This window comes from Podarcis raffonei, chromosome 7 (genome assembly GCF_027172205.1).
Source record: "Podarcis raffonei isolate rPodRaf1 chromosome 7, rPodRaf1.pri, whole genome shotgun sequence".
NCBI lineage: Eukaryota > Metazoa > Chordata > Lepidosauria > Squamata > Lacertidae > Podarcis > Podarcis raffonei.
In genome coordinates this window covers 288,128-305,543 of record NC_070608.1, presented here as the reverse complement: position 1 = coordinate 305,543, position 17,416 = coordinate 288,128, and the positions used below count along the sequence as shown (strand labels likewise).

Below are 17,416 nucleotides of genomic sequence, written 5' to 3'. Positions count from 1 at the left end.
CCCACAGACTGAGCCAGAGTCAGTCTCTGACAGGCAGCAGCTCACACCCCTCCTGGCCCGGGCAGGCGTCCTGGGGGTGACTCAGTCGTTGCGCTGCCACCCACAGAGGGGCTACGCTTGGCCCCAGAGCACTTTCACACACACACTGCTGCTTCTGCTGTGGCTGCCAGACTTTATTCCTCTTTGGGACCCCCCCCCCTTTCCGCACTTCCCTAGAGGCTCCTGAGATGGCTGGAGGCGGCTGAGTTGAAGATTGCAGAGGAGTTTCTGGTCGGGGGGGACCTGGACCTTGTCAAGCAGCAGCTTTCAGAGCTCAAGGTAAGGGAGGATGCTCAGAAGTGGAGGGGTGGGCTGTGTGCTCTGGACTCCTTGGTTGTAGCTATGGGGCAGGGTGTACAGTGGGGCAGGCAGTGGACCCCTCCCTGCACTCCATGAGCTCCCTCTTTTAACCAGAGAGTGATTTAGGACTAGAAGCAAAATGCATCCCTGGCCACTGTGGAGACCTGGACCAACCATCTCTTTCCCACCTGATGCTGCTGCAAAAGGTGTGCTGGGCAGGTGCCGAGGGACCACCTGGGATGGTTCTCTTGAATGGATGTAGATGAGTAGGAGAGGATATATTATTTATTCATTAACCTTCCTCTTGCGTGAAAATGCAAATATCTATTTCAGCTGCATTCTTAATCACCTTCCATGTGCAACTTATCTCTAGAAGCTATTAGGACAAGGCTGCCTCACCTTCTAGAACAATTATGATATCCAAGGATGCTTTAGGCAGACTTGGATTATCATCTCCCTGTTTTACGCTCCCCTCTTAACAGATAAACCAGTCTCAGACTGTTAAGTAAACAGGAAAATACAATGTTTACTCACAATGTCTTGCCAGGGTTCATCAATTTCAGTGATGGAAATCAGGCATGCAATAATCTTTAAGTGTTGCAAATATTCATAGTCCAGTTCAAAATGGAGATTGATCTCTGGAGGAGAACAAAAATAAATAAATTGCTCTGTCCCCTCCCCCCCCCCCCAGGATTTCAAGCGAGAGCTATGCCAGGTCAAGGTGGATGTGGAAAGCCTGCGGCACCCTGTGAGCCCCAGGGGGGCCAACATCAAGGGGGCCCCCAGCGCTCTCTGCAGCTTCCGCAACCGCTGGAACTGGCTGGAGGAGGAAATTGTGAAGCGGCAGGTGAGGACGACAGGTGGCCAGTGTGAAGGCTGGACTAGGGTGCCCCTGACCTTTGGGTGTTGCGCCAGGGGCCGAGAGAGCATTTCAGGAGAGGAACCTCCTGTGGCTGGTGGGTGGAGTTGCCCCTTTGCTTGCTCAGGTGTGGGTCTGAGAAATGGAATAGTGGCCCAGTGGGGGGCGGCTTTCCTTTCTCTCTGGTGTGCAGCTTGGCTGTCTTCCTCAACCACCTGTGGCTCTTTCCCCTCTGCTCCTGGCCAAGGGCCACCTGTGCCAAGCCCAGGCCAGCCTCTGCCCTGATGGAGGCTGTCCTACCCCTCTCTTGTCTCCTCCTCAGCATCGCCTGGAAGCCGCCCTCCTGGGTCTGGGTCAGTTCCAGAACCAGCTGGAGGAGCTCCTGCAGTGGCTCCTTCGCACCACAGAGCAGCTGGAGGCCCCCACCGGCCTCAGCCTGGACCTGCAGAGCTGTGAGATTGAGCTGGCAAAGCACAAGGTCAGGAGGGGGGCAGAGGAAGCGAGGGAGGGGCCGGGGGTCCCTGGCACCTTCCCGGGCAAAGCCTACTGAGCCGGCCTTCTTCACCTGGGCAGGTGCTGCGGAACGATGTCGTCTCTCGCACCCGGACCGTCCAGTCTGTGAGGGAGGCCGGGGAGGCCCTGGTGCTCTCTGGGGCAGGGGATTCGGTGGAGGGGCTCCAGGGCAGCCTCCAGCAGCTGGGCCAGCGCTGGGACTTCCTCCTGGGCGAGATGGAGAGTCGGCAGCTGGAGTTGGAGAACAACCTCAGCCAGGTAGTTCCACAGGGCAGGGGGCAGGATGCAGCCCCTCTGGTCAGGCCCAGGGCTCTCTTTGCACCCGCCCTCCAGGAACGGGGGCTTTGGGGGAGAAATGTGGTGATGGTGGTCTATCTCTGTGTTTACGTTGCCCTACCCTCTGCAGATTTTTTGGGGGGTGTCATCCCAAATCCACTAAGGGAGACGCAGGGGAAAGGAACCCCTCCCCCCCGTCTCCCCATCACTGGCCTGTGGGGACTCTGCCTTTCCAAAGGGCCATCTAGTGGGGTTTGGAGTCTTCTGCCAGTAAGGAAGACTCAGGCTCTGTGGAGATGAACCACCCTCTGAGGGGCTCAGCTTGGCTTGCTCAGGGCTTCTTCCGCCTGCAGGTGCAGGATCTGACCTTGGAGATCACAGAGCTGCTCCGGTGGCTGGAACACGTGGAGCTCCAGCTCTTTTTCTCCAAGCCAGGCTGGGATCACCCAGAGACCACCAAGGACAAGCTGGCAGCACATCTGGTGAGTCCCTTCTGTAATACTACTACTACTATCTATTTATATTCCGCCTATCTGACTGGGTTTCCCCAGCCATATATAAAAACACAACCCAACATCAAACATTATATAGGAGATGGATTGAGAGTTAAATCTGTATATTACAATCTAAACGTCCTATTACAGGTGTGTGGGAGAACTACAAAGAGTAAGTGACCTGCAAAGCCTATTTAGCAGAGTAAAACACATATATTTCGCAGGAACAGGGCAGTTGCACCTTTTTATCCCTTTTCCTTATGGCCTCCTGCCCTGTCCTTCCTCCTAACCCCCCTTGCAGAGAATGAATTACATGTTTTAGTAAGATAGACAAAAAAGGTTTACTTACATTTCAATGCAGGCAGCATAAGAAAACTTATTAGGTTCAAAATACAAAAGTTGGCTTCTACATGGGCTGTGTGTGTTAGGGGACCCTCATACCTCTTGCAAAGTCAGATTGCTGATCCATCCAGCAAGGCCTTTTATCCCCCCGCCCAGACTTGACAGCTCCTTCTGTTTCTTTATTCCTGCTTCACCTGAATCACCGAGACAGAAGGAAGGCAAAGGAGCCACCGCAGATTCTCACCCCCCCCCACATGCCCAGCCCCTCACATCTGCCCTTCCCTTCTGGCAGGAGTTGTGCCGAGAGATGGAGTCCAAGCAGCAGACATACCACAGCGTCCGGGAGCAGCTCCAGCGCCTGCCGGCCACCAGCCACCCCCCACGGGCTTCCAGCATGGAGCACAGCCTGAGCATCCTAGAGCAGAAGTGGGCCAGCGTTGCCAGCCTGGTGCAGGAGCGGAAGGTGAGTGGCGCTGGGATGAGGCCCAGGGCTGGTCGGCTCCTGGATTTCGTTGCAATCCTCTTTTAATTTGTATGTTGCCTTTCAAATTGGACCAAATTCAGTTTGCTGATTTTGACCTCTAAAGCTTTAAGTGGCTGAAGACCGCAGTTCCTCAAGGACCACCTCTTCCCACATGAACCAATCCTGATCCTGCAGTCATCATTGGAGGCCCTTTGTTGTTCCTCTGCTTGAGGTCTGGAGGGTGGCAACACGAGAAGGGGCCTTTTTGGCAGTGGCCCCCCACTTGTGAGATGCTCTCCCAGGGGGCTCACCTGGCACCTTCGTTGCCTGTCTTTAGGTGCCAGGCAAAAACATTCCTCTTTGCCCAGGCCTTTCTCTAATTCAGCCTTTCTCAACCTGTTGAGAACTGCTGCGTCTAATTGAACAGTCTATGGCCTTTTGAACTGGGGGAGGGGTATTTTTTTTGTTTGTGGTCTGCATTTTTGTGTTTTTGTATTGCAAACTGCCTTGTGATCCTCAGTTGAGGGGGGGGGTATAGAAATTTAATAAATAATACATTGCTACACCCGAGGCAGTTTACCAGCAGGAAAAAAACAACAAAATATGCAACAAAGATCACATGTCCTGTAACAATCTGATCCAGTGAAAGAAAGTCATAATAAAAAATGTGGCTCTAAACTAAACAGCGTGCATCAAATAAAGTAACATTCAGTGATCCATTAGAACACAATTACATTCACTCTCAAAATAGCAGCAAATAAGCTTTGTGCAGTGGCAGTATCGTAGCCAATGAGGTTAATCCGAGGCACAATTATTGCTAATAATAAAAAAAAAATAGCAGCAAATAATAATTAAACAGAAACTCTCAACAATTATGATAAACCATTCCTAAGGTAGATAAACAACGGCAAGCCACAATACATAAAAAGCCATGTAAAGTATAGAGTCGAGCAGAACTTGCAGAATGTTTTTTTGAGCAACTAGTCCTTGCCCTCAGGAGCAGCTCAGCGAAGGGCTGACGGTCAGCACCGAGTTCCACTCCACAGCCCAGGAGCTGCTGCAGTGGGTGGGGAGGACGGAGGAGGCCCTGGCAGGGCTGCCCCCTCCCAGCTACGTCCTGGAAACCGTCACCAGCCAGATCCAGGAGCAGAAGGTGAGCTGCGCACCTGCCCTGGCCTGAGACCCTGTGGTGGGCAGTCCGGGTGGGAGGCGCCTGCACCCTCTCCTGTGGGTGCAGGGCCAGGGGTGCTCAGCTGCCCCACTTCCCCCCTCCCCCCCAGGCCCTGGCCAAGGAGACCCAGGCGCAGAGCGAGAAGCTGGCCGGCCTGGAGGTGGTCGCCATGCGCATGAAGGGCTTCAGCCGGAAGCAGGACTGCGGCCTCATCCACAGCCTGGTGCTGAACGCCAAGGAGCGGCTGGCCAAGGTGGCGCAGCATGTGGGCGAGAGGGGGGCCCAGCTGGAGGAGGCACGCAAGCGCACCAAGCAGGTATGGCGGTGGCGGGGGGAATGGCCCTTTGGGCAGCCTCCTGTCTCGTGGGGGGGCGGTTGTGGGCACATGGGGAAAAGCCCCAGCCCTGGCGCTGCTGAGATACAGGCGGGTGGGAGGGTGGGCTCCTGGGGGGGTGTGCATGAGGGGGACTTGACCGCAGCCCCCTCCCCCCCTGGCCTGCAGTTCAGCGAGTCTTGGCAGCTGCTCCTGGACTGGCTGGATGAGGTGGAGCCTGACCTGGAGGGGAGCAGCAACGCTGCCGTGAGCCAGGAAGAGATCAAGAACCTCCTGGAGGAACACAAGGTGAGCGCGGCGTGTGTGGGTGTGAGTGTCCCTTGGAGGCCTCTCTGGATCCTCCTGACCACAGAGTTGGGAGGGACCCCTAAGGGTCATCTAGTCCAACTCCCTGCAATGCAGGAATCACAACTACTGGCAGCTCCCCGTCTGTGCAGGGGTTGCATTCCGGGTCATTGTGCATGAAATCTCATATCTTTGGAACGCCCATTTTTCAATATGATTGGAAAAGCCTGCAAACACCCTGTTCTGCCCCCTTCTGCCCCCTTTTGTGCCTTTTTGGCTCACTTTAGAGTTGCACACATATCGCTGCTTGTAAAGCCTCCCTGACAGGTAGCCCCCCCCCCCACCTCTGCTTGATTCCCCGGGTGTTGGGCTGCCCTCTCCTTCGCTGCCCAGCCAGACGCTCATTGCCTCTCCCTTATTGGCTACAAAATTCAGGCCAGGGTGGCCGTTGTGCATCATGGCTGCCCCACACCAAGGGTGCAATAATTGCCTGCTGGGTCAGGCAGGTGCTTCACCTTGCCCGGCATCCTGGGCTCATGTCGGGAGGAGGGCTGGGCGATGTCAGGTTTTCAAACATTGTGACCTGGCGATACATTGTGTTGTTCAAAACTCTGCTTCCTCCCACAGCACTGTGAGGCATTGGGACCCTCACCACGCCAGGGAGGAAGCAGCTCTGCACTCCCCAGCTAAGGGGCCCCAATGCTTCTTTGGCTTGCACACGAGCAGCAGACGGATCGGGGCTGCTCAGCTGGGGAGCATGAAGCTTCCCGCCTGCCAGCTATGGGAGCTTCGATGCTTCTCTGGTTTGCAAGCGAGCTGGAAAAGCCCCTCAGCTGAGGGGCAGGAGGACTTTTATGGAGGCCCCACCCTACTGCTGGCTCACACAATACAGTGATGGGCTGGGGACTCCGTTAACTGCTCAGCTGATAGGAGCAGCAACCATGCGCCTCTCAGCAGAGCAGTGTTATGGAGCCCCCACCCGGCCGCCAGCTAATGCAAGCCATTGGCAGTTTGGAGGCTCCTTAAAACTGCCTGGCTGAGACAAGGGCAGCCATGTGCTCCTCCGCCAAGCTGCTTAAAGAAGCAGAGGGAGGAACAAGCTACATTGGCGCCTCCCGGGTGCAGCTTGTTTCTCCTTCTGCCAGGATGAGGGCAGAGTGGAATGGCGGCTTCACTCAGCACTATAATTGCTGGTGAAACTGCTGCCACTCCTGAGTCCCTCTGCCACCAGCAGCCACTGGAAGGAATCAAGAGCGGTGGCGCTTTCATCCAAGATATCTGCTGAGTGAAGCCACCATCAGGGTCTGCCCCTCAGACCTGTCCTGGGCGATATAGTGATACATTGCCCAGGCCTAGTCAGGAGTGGGAAGGGAGCCTGGCCGGACTCATGTCAAAACCCACCTTGGCCCCAGCTGTCCTTGGGAGCAGTTGTGGCCCACCTCGCAGGAGTGCACTCGTGAAGCCATATCTGCTCTCCTGGTCAAGGAGCTACCTTCCCATTGGCATTTCAAGGAGCAACAAGGGGTCTTTTTTGAGGAGGGGTGTGCTCCGTGTCCCTCCCTGCTCTCCTGACTGGGCCCTTTGCCCTCTCTTGCCCCCCCCCCGCAGGAGTTCCAGAAGGGGCTGCGTGCCAAGCGCCCGGTCTATGAGGCCACCTTGCGGAGTGGGCGCCTTCTCCGGGAGAAGGCCCTGCTGCCTGACGACACCCAAACCCTGGAGGAGATGTTGGGGGAGCTGAGGGGCCAGTGGGAGGCCATCTGTGGCCGGGCGGCTGAGAGGTGGGTATGCATTTGGGGGTGGAGGTGGGGCTTTGGGCTAGAGAGAGGAGCAATTATGATGGCCAAGGATGCTTTAGGCAGACTTGGATTATCTTCTCCTTGTTTTATGTTTCCCTCTAAACAAAGAAATCACTTTCACACGGTTTAGTAAACAAGAAAACACAAGCTTTACTCACATCAAAAGTCCAGGGTTCAACGCTTACTGTGATGAAAATCAGGCAGACAATGATCCTTAAAAGTTGGACGAAAGTCCACAGTCCAATTCAAAATGGTGTTCTTTGTCTGGTGGAGAGCTTACTGATATCCTACCCATCGCAGGTAAGAAGAAGAGTGAGCTGTGACAGGAAGATTACGTTTTCTGTTGTTCCCTCCCCCACCACAAACTTTGGAGGCTATGACATCATGCAGTCCTCTTTTTGTGAATCTCCTGCAATCATGCATTTGTGATTTGGCTGCTGATCAAACCTCCCATGTTAGATTACTGGTTCATCTCGCTCAGTATCGTTGGCGCTGGCAGGCAGCCATAGCTCTCCCGGTTTTGAGGGTGGGGTCTCTCCCTCCCATTGAAATGGAACCTGAGGCCTTCTGCATGGAAAGCGGGGAGGGGGCCTTCCCCTCATCCACCCCCTTCCCACTGGCCAGAATCTGCTGGCCCCTTGACCTTGGGCCGCCTTTCTGTTTTCCAGGCAGCGCAAGCTGGAGGAAGGTCTGCTCTTCTCAGGCCGCTTCACAGATGCCCTGCAGACCCTCATGGACTGGCTGTACCGGGCTGAGCCCCAGCTGGCCGAGGAGACCCCCGTGGGTGGGGACAGGGACCTGGTCAGTGCCCTCATGGACAAGCACAAGGTCTGTGGGGGGTCTGCAGCGGAGTCGCTCCACTTTGGGCTGGGGGCACAGGCGTGCCTAGACCCCTTGGTGGGGTGGTGGGCCTGCAGTGTCCAGAAGCAGCCGCTGGATGTGCCTGCCCCACGCTCCCTCCGCAGGTCTTCCAGAAGGAGCTGGGCCAGAGAGCCAGTTGCATCAAGGTGCTGAGGCGCTCCCTGCGGGATCTGATGCGCGGCAGCAGCGGTGGCGCGGGAGACTCCCAGTGGCTCCAGAGCCAAGTGGAAGAGCTGAGCCACCGCTGGGAGATCGTCTGCCAGCTCTCCGTCTCCAAGCAGGACCGGCTGGAGGCTGCCCTGCGGCAGGCAAGTGGGGCGAGCTGAGGAGGAGGAGGGCTCTGGTGAGCCAGGAAGCCATGGCAGGTGGGCAGGAGATGGGCAAAGTGGGTCCTGGGTTGGTGGCTCTCCTCTCCGGCCCAGGCGGCTTGGCGGGGGCTGGGTTGTTCCCCAAGGTCAGGAGCAGGCTGCCTAGGCCCACACCAAGCCCCCTTACTCTGGAGCGTGTGGGCTGCTGGCTCTGAGCTGCTCTCGCTTAGCCACCTTTCAAGAGCAGGGAGGGAAGGAAGGCTTGGTGATGTGGACCTGGCAAAGGATTCTGGGCAAGGCGATGTCTCTGCCTCCCTGGGGCTCCGTCTTGCTCAAGCAGCCCAATCGCTCTCCAGCCGGCCTCAGGTTCAGACCAGCCATGATCGAGGGCTCAGGGAGGGCCAGGATCCTCAGAGTCTCAGAGGCTGGTAGGCACTTGCATGGTGGTGAAGCTTTCTCGTTGACAAAACAAAGCAGAAACACATATATTTGAGAAAAACAAAGCTACAGTTGAGAATGAACTGGATGTTGGTTTTGTGGGAGAATTGGTGCTCAGGACCCTCAGGATGGAAAGCGCTTGGAAGGAGCCACTGAAGGAGGGGTACTGGAGAAGCCACAGCATCAGGGTCCTCCCTCTGGTCAGGCCTGGGAAGCCAGCCCAGGATCTTTGGGGGAAGGGGGGGGAAGGAAAGCGACCTGAACCCTTCTCTGCTGCTGCCAATGGCTCCCCCGTTGCTTCTCTACCTGCCCCCCTGCACCCCTGCCTTGGCTGGGACACCCACTCCTCTATGCAGGCGTGGTGGCTGGGTGGGGCGGGAGGACCCTTTCCTTGGGGAGGGGGGCACCAGCCCTGCCCAGATGGGTCTCCCCGTTGTGATGCCAACCTCTTGTTCCTTCTAGGCCGAGGAGTTCCATGCCCTGGTGAACTCCTTCCTGGGGCGCCTGACTGAGCTGGAGAAGTCCATCAAGTTTGGTGCCCTTCCGTCAGAGGAGGCCGCTGTGCAGGAGTGCCAGAGTCAGCTGCAGGTGGGCAGCCCTTGGGGAGGGAGGCAGCCCCTTCCCCACCCCTTGTCCTTGGAAGGAATTAGATGAATAGGAGGGAATATTTATCAGTAGCAATCCTTCCTCTTGAGAAAGCTGTTGGGACAAGGCTGCATAACCTTCTGGAAAAATTATGTTACCCAAGGTTGCTTTAGGCAGATTTAGATTATTTTCTCCTCATTTTATGTTTCCCTCTTAACAAAGAAACCACTCTCAAACTGTTTAATAAATAAGAAAATACATTTACTCACATCCAAGTCTTGCCAGGATTCTACGAATACAGTGATCCTTAAATGCTACAAAAAACCATAGTCTGGTTCAAAATGGAGAGAGCAAAGAAACGTCTTCCCCCATTGCAGGTAGAAAAAAGGGTGTGTAGGGACAGGAAGAAGCAAAGATTAAGTTTCCATTCTTCTCCTTCCCACCACAAAGGTTTAGAGGATTTGACACCACAGAGTCCCCTGTTTGTGACTCTCCAGCCATCTTTCAATCTGTGATTTGGCTGCAGAGCCTCCCACAGAAACAGGCCCCATCCCGCCATGCCCAGAGGAGGAGCCTGTGCCAGGTTGCACCCACCCGCTGGCTGGATGGCGCTGAGCGCCCCTCCCCTCTGCTTGCAGGATCTGAGGCAGAGCCTCCAGTGCCAGCAGCTGCAGCTGGAGTGCATCAGCTCCCTGGGGGAGGAGATCCTCAGCACCTCCCACCCGGACTCCGTCATCACCATCCGGTCGTGGGTCACTGTCTCCAGGAGTCGCTTCGAGGAGGTGAGGGTGGTGCCCGCAGGGCGAGGGCAGAGGGGTGTGGTTGGAGTGTCAGACTAGGACCTGGGTGAGACCAGGGTTCAAATTCTCCCACTCGGTCATTAAGCTGTTACTGGGTGTGACCTTGGGGGACAATTCATACCTCTCTCACCCTTACCTGCCTCACAGGGTCATTGTGAGAATTAAATGTTGGCGGGGGGCTGGAACCATGTATTTCACCTCCCGCTCCTGGGAGAAAAAGGTGTGAGTCAAAAGCAACGAATGAATGAGATACGGGTAGAGGAGGGAGGGCAGGCTCCAGCCGCAGCCTTGAATCAGGGCAGAAACACACAACCTTGTTGCTACGGACATGCAACCAGTTCCAGCTGCTGGAGGGGCAGGGGGTGTCTCTTCAAAACTTCCCTAAAAGGGGGCCTGGCTTGAGCTGTGCCACCTCCCACTCTTTCGGGGCCAGCAGGGGAGGAGGGGGAGGCTAAGGGAGGCAGGCCCAGGCTGAGTGCCAGTCCCCCTCCTGCCTGCCTGCCCCGGGACCCCCTGGCACCAGCCCCTCTGTGCCCCGCAGGTGCTGAGCTGGGCCCAGCAGCAGGAGGAGCGGCTGCAGGTGCAGGCAGCCTCTCTGGCCGCGGAGCGGGAGGAAGTGGCGCGGCTCATGGACTGGATCACGGCCGCTGAGGAAGCCCTGAGCCTCCGGGACGAGGAGCCCCTCCCAGAGGACGCAGAGCAGCTGGAGGAGCTCAGCGCCCAGCACGGGGTAAGTGGCCCACCCTGACTTTGTAGCCTTGGGTGCCTGTGGGCATCTCTGGCTGGGAAGCCCTGAGGGAGATGGAATGAGGATGAACCCAGCAAATTGAAATTTAAACCTCCTGTCCCATGTGTGGGTCAGAAATATGAGAGTAAACAGGCTGTGAAGCCCTTTTTTGGCAGAGTAAAAACTCTTTTGCCACTTACTGGAAGCTAGGACTTAGTCGATTATACCTTTTATCCCAATATATTTGTGGTCTGCCTACCTTTCCCCACTGTCTCCGTTGCGAAGAATGACCCACACATTTTAGTACAAACAAAAAGGTTTACTTACATTTCAATGCAGGCAGCAAAAAGTAGGACACAGGTAAAATACGTCTTAGTTACAAAATGCAAAATCAGTTTCCGAAATGAGCCAGGCTTGTGCGGCTAATCACATCGCTGGCTTGAAGGAAGAGGGAGACTGAGGCAAAGAGGAAGTGGAAAAGATGGAAATCCTTTCTCCCATTTCCTGCCACAGGGTGTGGGGTGTGTGACGTCACACAGACCTGTCTTCTCTAGGAATACAGGAACTCTGTGAATCTTAAGCCCTTTACAGGCACATTTAACAAATGTAATTGTCATTTGGACTGTAGATTTCCCCACCACCCCAGAGGGAGGGGGCTAACTCCACCCCACCCCTGCAGGAGTGAGACAAAGAACTGAGGCAGCTGGATGTGGAGCCAGCCTCCCTGTGGCCCCGCCGTGCAGGGAGGAGCGGCTGCCCTTTCCCTCCCCCCTTTCGTTCTCCCCCCAGGTGTTCATGGAGGAGCTGACCCACAAGCAGCCAGATGTGGAGAGGGTCACCAAGAGCTGCAAGCGCAAGACAGCCCCTGAGGCGGGGGGGGTGGCCCCTGGCTCCCGCAAGCTGCCTTCCCGTAAGTGCCCCTCCCTCAAGGCCAATGTGTGTCCCTGGAAAGAGGCCTGCCTGCTGCCTCCTCCACAAATTTGCCCAATGCTTTTTTCAAGGCATCCAAGTTAGTGGCCATTGCTGCTTCCTGCAGGGAGTTCCGCAGATTAACGCTGATCAGTGTGAATAAGTCCTTCCTTTTATCTTCGCTGAGTCTTCCAACACTCAGCTCCACTGGATGGAAGAGAGGGAGGAAGAGAATTTGGGGGCTGGGCTGAGGGCTGGGGGGGGGCACTGCTCCACAGCCAGGCACGCTCCTCTCTTGCAGGGCGGCGCAGCACCAGGAAGCTCTCCCCCAGGGCTCGGCCTGTGCCCCTCGAGGACCTGGCGCCCCAGAGCCCCCTCCTGGCCCAGCTGGTGCAGCGCTGGCAGCAGCTCTGGCTCTTGGCCCTTGACCGCCAGTACCGGCTCCAGAACGCCCAGCAGCGCCAGCGAGAGGTAAGGGGTGGTGGGGAGCGGGGAGCCCACCGTCCTGGCTCTGCGTGGCTGGGAGGAAAAGAGGCAGCTGAGGGTGGGGCTTGAGTAGGGCGGAGGTCTGGGGGGTGCCCTCCAATGAACCCCTTGAACCTTAAGCCCCAGCCTGAACCCCCTTGCAGGGTAAGAGGCCTCCCCCTCCCTCCCTCCTGACCCCACCTGGGTTGGGCAGCTGCTTATGGGCCCCTCATGGGGGGGGAGCTGGGTGAGATGGGCCCCTTTGGACAGGATCCAGCTGCAGCCAGGCCCATCCTCTGCTGCTGCCCCCCCTTCCCATGGGTGGGGACATGGGTGGGGAGCAGGGGAGCCTGGCCCCGTCCCAGCAGCCCCATCTTTCTCTCTCTCAGCTGGAGGAGTTTGCCCACTTTGACTTCTCGGTCTGGCGAAAGCGGTACATGCAGTGGATCAGCCAGATGAAATCTCGCATCCTGGACGTCTTCCGGGGCATTGACCGGGACCAGGACGGGCGCATCACCCAGCAGGAGTTCATCGAGAGCGTCCTCTCCTCCAGTGAGTGCAGCAGGGCCAAGTGCCTGGGAAGGGGCAGGAGGGGGGGCAACACCTCCCCAGTGTCATGGACCAGCTGGATGCAGAGGAGTGGTGCGCCAGCCGGGGAACCCCCAGGGGAAGAAGGCTCAGAATTGGCCCAGGAATTGGTGGTGGGACAAGGATGCCTGGTCAGAGGGAGCAGTGGGAGCAGGAGGCGCTGGAAGCTGAAGAGGCAACAGGGCTTAGTGAGCAGGAAGAGGCTGTGGCAGAGGGCAGTGCAGACTCAGAGGCAGGAGAGGAGGGGAGACCGGCTGCTGAAGAGTCCAGGGGGTCCCTCCCTCCTGCTGCAACCGCTGGTCTCCCAGAACAGGCAGAGAAACGGAAAGGGCAGAGGAGGAGGAGAGCTGCCACAAACCCTGGAGAGGAGGGGACTCCGGCAGCTGTGGGAGGGCGGGGGTCTTCAGTCCTTGCAACTGCCTTATTGGGCCAAGACCTACTGGGGAAAGTTGCTGGGATCACTGGGCCTGAGCTGTTTTGGTTCCTTTGAATAAAGAGTTAACTGCACTGGTACCTGACCCCCAGCTGCTTTGGGACCATTCACTTTGCCGGACCCCCAACTCAGCACACTTGGGGACATGGCAGGACTAGTAGTGGGATGTGGAGAGGAGACCCCTCCTCTCTGGCAGCAGCTGCTCTTTCTGACCCCCCTCCTTCCTTAGCCCCCAGTGGAGCACCCACCCAGCTGTGCCCTGTGGGCTGTCCTCCACATTCTAGGCTCGCCATGCCTTGTTGGTGGCAGTTCCCTGGCTTGTGGGCTCGCCGTGTGGCAGGTGGGGCCCAAGTGCCCGGCCAGCCCCCAGCCCCCCCTCTTTCCCTCCCCAGAATTCCCCACCAACCCGCTGGAGATGAGTGCTGTGGCCAGCATCTTTGACCTGAACAGGGATGGCTTCATTGACTACTATGAGTTTGTGAGTGCTCTGCACCCCAGTCGGGACATCCTGCGCAAGGCGGCTGATGCGGACCAGATCCAGGACGAGGTACGGCCCGGAGAGATACTGGCCTCGGAAGCATCATCCGCCACTCGGTTGCAACAAAGCATTAAGATGCAACTGTCAGAGGACGTTGCAAAGAGGAGTCTTCCCAGAGGGCAGGGGGTTGGGTGGGGCAAAGCCCCCCCACTCGGCCTCCCCCCCCCAGCCAGCCCTTGACCCTCACCTCCTCCTTCTCTGAGAAGACCCCTCCCCACCACCACTTCCATTTGTTTTCCAGGTGAACAGGCAGGTGGCTCAGTGCAACTGTGAGAAGCGTTTCCAGGTGGAACAGATCAGTGCCAACCGGTACAGAGTAAGTGCTTGGCCAGGAGCCCCCTCGCCCCCCCCCAGGACAGGGGCCTGCTGGGCTTCTGGAGAGGAGGGGCCACTGTGCACTCCTGCATTGCAGGGGGCTGAACTAGAAGGCCCCTGGGGTTCTAGGGCTCCAGGATTCTCAATCCAGTGGTTAGAGGAGGTGGCGCCCACCCGGTAGCCCTCCTGCAAAGTCCCGCCAGGCCTGGGAGCAGCCAGGCAGAGGGACTGGGATGGTTGGGGCAGAAAGCTGGACCGCTTGTCAGAAGGAAACCCCGCAAGGGGGTCTCTTGTGTCCCTGGCAGCCTCCTTCATGGAGAGGCGGCTTTCTCTCCTCTGGCTCCTCCGGCTCACTGCGTCCCCCCCCATTGCAGTTTGGGGAGTCACAGCAGCTGCGCATGGTCCGCATCCTGCGAAGCACCCTAATGGTGCGTGTGGGCGGAGGCTGGATTGCCCTGGATGAGTTCCTGGTGAAGAACGACCCTTGCAGAGGTGAGGGGCTGGGGGCGGCAGTGGGAGGGGGGCATTTCTTCCATGGACACCTCCTGGGCCTTCTTGGCAGGCTCACTTGGGGGGGCAATAGGGGGCTCTGCTTCTCCCTCTGTGGGCCAGCAGGAGGCAGAGGCGGCAAGTGGGAAACGGATTGTTGATTAAAATGTAGATCCATTTGTGTGGACGACATACAAAAAGTAGGGGGCTGCCAAGCCTTTTTAGCAACATAAAACTCTTATACATTCTGCAGCTTACTAAGGAATGAGGCAGTTACACTTTTTTATCCCTTTTATTTGTGGTCTCCTGGCCTCCCGCTCTTCACCTCCGTTGCAGAGAATGAGCCACATGTTTTTAGATACACAAAGAAAGGTTTATTTACATTTCAGTGCAGGCAGCATATACAATACAGGAAAGAAAACTTCTCAGGTACAGAATACATAAGTTGCCTTCAATATAGGCTGTGGGTGTCCAGAGCCCCCAGTCACACATGATGGAGAGTGAGTCTCCTCAAAGGCAGTAGAAAGTATAAAAGATTATCTCCTTTGTTACGGAATTTCTGCCCAGAGGAGGCAAGAAGTGACCACACAGAGGGTCCTCTCTAGGAAGTCTAAGAACCCTCTTTGTGCTCACCTGGGCTTGTCTGCCAAAACATGTATTTGGGATTTGGCTGTGAACCCAACAGCTTTCAGGGACGATGTGGGCACCCTGCCTTGTTGAGGGTCCTGGGCCCTGAGGGAGGAGGAGCCCCTCTCGCTGCGGTGTCATGTGGGAGCACCAGGCCCTGGGCGCTGTGCTCCTCATCCTGCTGCGGCTGGGGACCAGCTGAGCACTCTCTTTGTGCTGTTGGCCTGGAAGCGGCAGCCTCCCCGCACTCACCTCTTCTCCTCTCCCAGTGAAGGGAAGGACGAACCTCAAGATCAATGAGAAATACCTGACGTCAGACCCTGCGGGGGGCAAAGGGGGCGGCTCTCAGTCCGCAGCCCCCGCCTCCAAGGCGCTGTCTCCCCCCAGCCGCTCCAATTCCAGTCTCAGCCTCTACAGCAGTGCTTCAGCCCCCAGCAGCCCCCTCACCAGGAAGGTAAGGGGGGGGAATCTGGGGGTGGGATGGAGGAGGGGGGAATATTGCACCAAATCCTCTAGCCTGTCCCCACAAACACCTGGCTGGGGGGGCATCCTTCCTCCCTCCCTTGTCCGGCTGGAGGCGCTTTGCTCTGGGGAGTCAGAGTGGCACCGCTGTCCCCGCCCTGCTCTCCTGGAAAGGCTCCCTTGTCTGGGGCTGCCACCCCCAGAGGGCAGAGGGGCTGCCCCAGTGCCTCCCCTCATGGTATCCCCCCTTGCAGTCTGTCCTGCGCAGGACACGCTCCGGGGATCGGTGCCTCCACTCCCGCAGCTCTCTGGTGACGGACGGGGCGGAGCTGACCTTTGCCGGAGGAGGAGGAGCCTCTGAGGATGGAGGAGGAGCCTCTGAGGATGGAGGAGGGGCCTCTGAGGATGGAGGAGGAGCCTCTGAGGGTGGAGGAGGAGCCAGGGCGGAGCCTGAGGCTGAGCCCCCTCCAGGTGAGGAAGGAGGGTGAGGGGGGCAGGGTCTTCTCTCTAGACTAGAGGAAGCTGTTGGGCAACCCAGTCGCCCCATCGCCTGGGGTGGCTCAGAGGAGGCCCACTCCCCGTGGGGCAGGTTGACCCACCAGCTTGTTCCTCACCCAGCTGCTTCCTCTCCAGAAACTGAATTTTGCCCCATACCTGGACGTCCTGCCCCCTACTCCCCCCCCGTCTCCCCTTCCAAGGGCTGGGCAGGCAGGGGCCTTTGCTCTGGCAGCTGGGTGCAGCTGCCCTGGGGGATTTCTGGGAAGGGGTCTCCAAAGGCCATCTAGTCTAGCCCCTTGCGATGGAGGAGTCACCACTGAAGCGTCCCTGACAGAGCTTTCCTCTTTGCCTCTCCTCCCCAGAGCCCCCCGGAGGCCCCCCGCCCTGAAGGACGCAGCCTCTGCGGAAAAGACGGGCCGTCCATCCTGACCACTGTGGCACCCGGAGCCAGTCGGGGCAGGGCCCCCTCGCGGGAGACGGGCTCAGAGGCCTCCACCACGCAGCTCTGCCGCCCCCACCCCCAGAGGGCGCAAACTGGTGGCCAGCATCAACCCGCTTGGCCAGCTGGAGGCTGAGCAGGTGGCAGAGCCCACCTCACCCCATGCCCACCCCCCTCCTTCAGTGCCCGGCTGCTTTACCCCCATCCACCCTCCAGAGCAGGCACCCAGATCCCCCCCCCCAATTATATGCAAATGCCTTTGTGGGAGGGGGCCTCCCCTAGTCCACCCCTTAGCCTGTCCCCTGCAGCCCCTCCAGACAGCCTCATCCTGGGCCCTCCCTGCTCCTCACCCGGTTCCTCAGTACCCACCTCAGTCCCTGGGGGGGCAGCCCTGCCCCAGGTGGGATGTTTGGCATCTGCTCTGCCCACCAGCAGTGCCCAGGTGGGCACCCCCTGGATGGTCCCACAGCAGGTTCTTGGGGTGAGGAAGGCCACCTCCCTGTGGTGCTAGCCCTGGGGGGGGTCCTTGCCTGGAGTGCCCCCTTTCCCTCCCTCCCTCCCTCCCTCCCTCCCTCTTCCCCTGGAGCATGCCTGCCTGCCGGCTGCTCTCTAGCCAGGCTGAATATTTGCCTGCCATGGTTGTGGATGTGCTCAGCGAGGGACAATAAAGACCAGGGTTTCTCTAGACTCCTCTCGCTTGGGTGCTGGCTCTGCCTGCCTGCCAAAAGAGGCTCCGCTTGCCCTTGGGGAGGTGGGGGTGGCCGGGGGCTCCTTGGGGTTGAAAACAGGGGGCGGGGGAAGGGAAAGCTCCCCGCTTTTGAAAACAGAAAAATGGACTGGTCCAGATGGGGCCCAGCTGAGAGTCTGCGGAGAACACAGACCACAGAATTGTAGAGTTGCATGGGACCCCCAAGGGCCATCCAGTCCACCCCTGCAATTTAGGAATGGCTGACAGATGACCATCCAGCCTCTCTTGAAAAGCCTCCATGAAGGAGATTCTGCCACCTTCCTCCAAGGTCACTTGTTCCACCGCTGAGCAGCGCTGACCCTCAGGAAGTTCTT

At 57.9% G+C, this 17,416-nt stretch overlaps 1 protein-coding gene and 1 non-coding gene across 2 annotated transcripts in view; both read left to right on the top strand.

Moving 5' to 3' along the window:
* PLEC (plectin) overlaps positions 1 to 16,406 on the top strand; it is a 120,459-nt gene extending 104,053 nt beyond the window's left edge. The window contains exons 55-78 of the mRNA XM_053395664.1: positions 217 to 318; positions 1,031 to 1,186; positions 1,521 to 1,676; positions 1,772 to 1,969; positions 2,341 to 2,469; positions 3,116 to 3,286; positions 4,284 to 4,439; positions 4,567 to 4,773; positions 4,960 to 5,079; positions 6,685 to 6,854; positions 7,541 to 7,700; positions 7,838 to 8,041; positions 8,942 to 9,067; positions 9,703 to 9,846; positions 10,406 to 10,594; positions 11,381 to 11,501; positions 11,802 to 11,971; positions 12,355 to 12,517; positions 13,379 to 13,533; positions 13,766 to 13,840; positions 14,214 to 14,331; positions 15,225 to 15,409; positions 15,672 to 15,888; positions 16,278 to 16,406. Coding sequence (XP_053251639.1) covers positions 217 to 318; positions 1,031 to 1,186; positions 1,521 to 1,676; positions 1,772 to 1,969; positions 2,341 to 2,469; positions 3,116 to 3,286; positions 4,284 to 4,439; positions 4,567 to 4,773; positions 4,960 to 5,079; positions 6,685 to 6,854; positions 7,541 to 7,700; positions 7,838 to 8,041; positions 8,942 to 9,067; positions 9,703 to 9,846; positions 10,406 to 10,594; positions 11,381 to 11,501; positions 11,802 to 11,971; positions 12,355 to 12,517; positions 13,379 to 13,533; positions 13,766 to 13,840; positions 14,214 to 14,331; positions 15,225 to 15,409; positions 15,672 to 15,888; positions 16,278 to 16,303 — 3,618 coding nt within the window. The 3' untranslated portion in view covers positions 16,304 to 16,406. The remainder of the gene's footprint in view (positions 1 to 216; positions 319 to 1,030; positions 1,187 to 1,520; positions 1,677 to 1,771; positions 1,970 to 2,340; positions 2,470 to 3,115; positions 3,287 to 4,283; positions 4,440 to 4,566; positions 4,774 to 4,959; positions 5,080 to 6,684; positions 6,855 to 7,540; positions 7,701 to 7,837; positions 8,042 to 8,941; positions 9,068 to 9,702; positions 9,847 to 10,405; positions 10,595 to 11,380; positions 11,502 to 11,801; positions 11,972 to 12,354; positions 12,518 to 13,378; positions 13,534 to 13,765; positions 13,841 to 14,213; positions 14,332 to 15,224; positions 15,410 to 15,671; positions 15,889 to 16,277) is intronic.
* Positions 4,047 to 4,180, top strand: LOC128418124 (U4 spliceosomal RNA). Its single transcript, XR_008331665.1, has one exon. It is a non-coding gene; the product is annotated as a U4 spliceosomal RNA (small nuclear RNA).
* Positions 16,407 to 17,416: the final 1,010 nt, after the last annotated feature.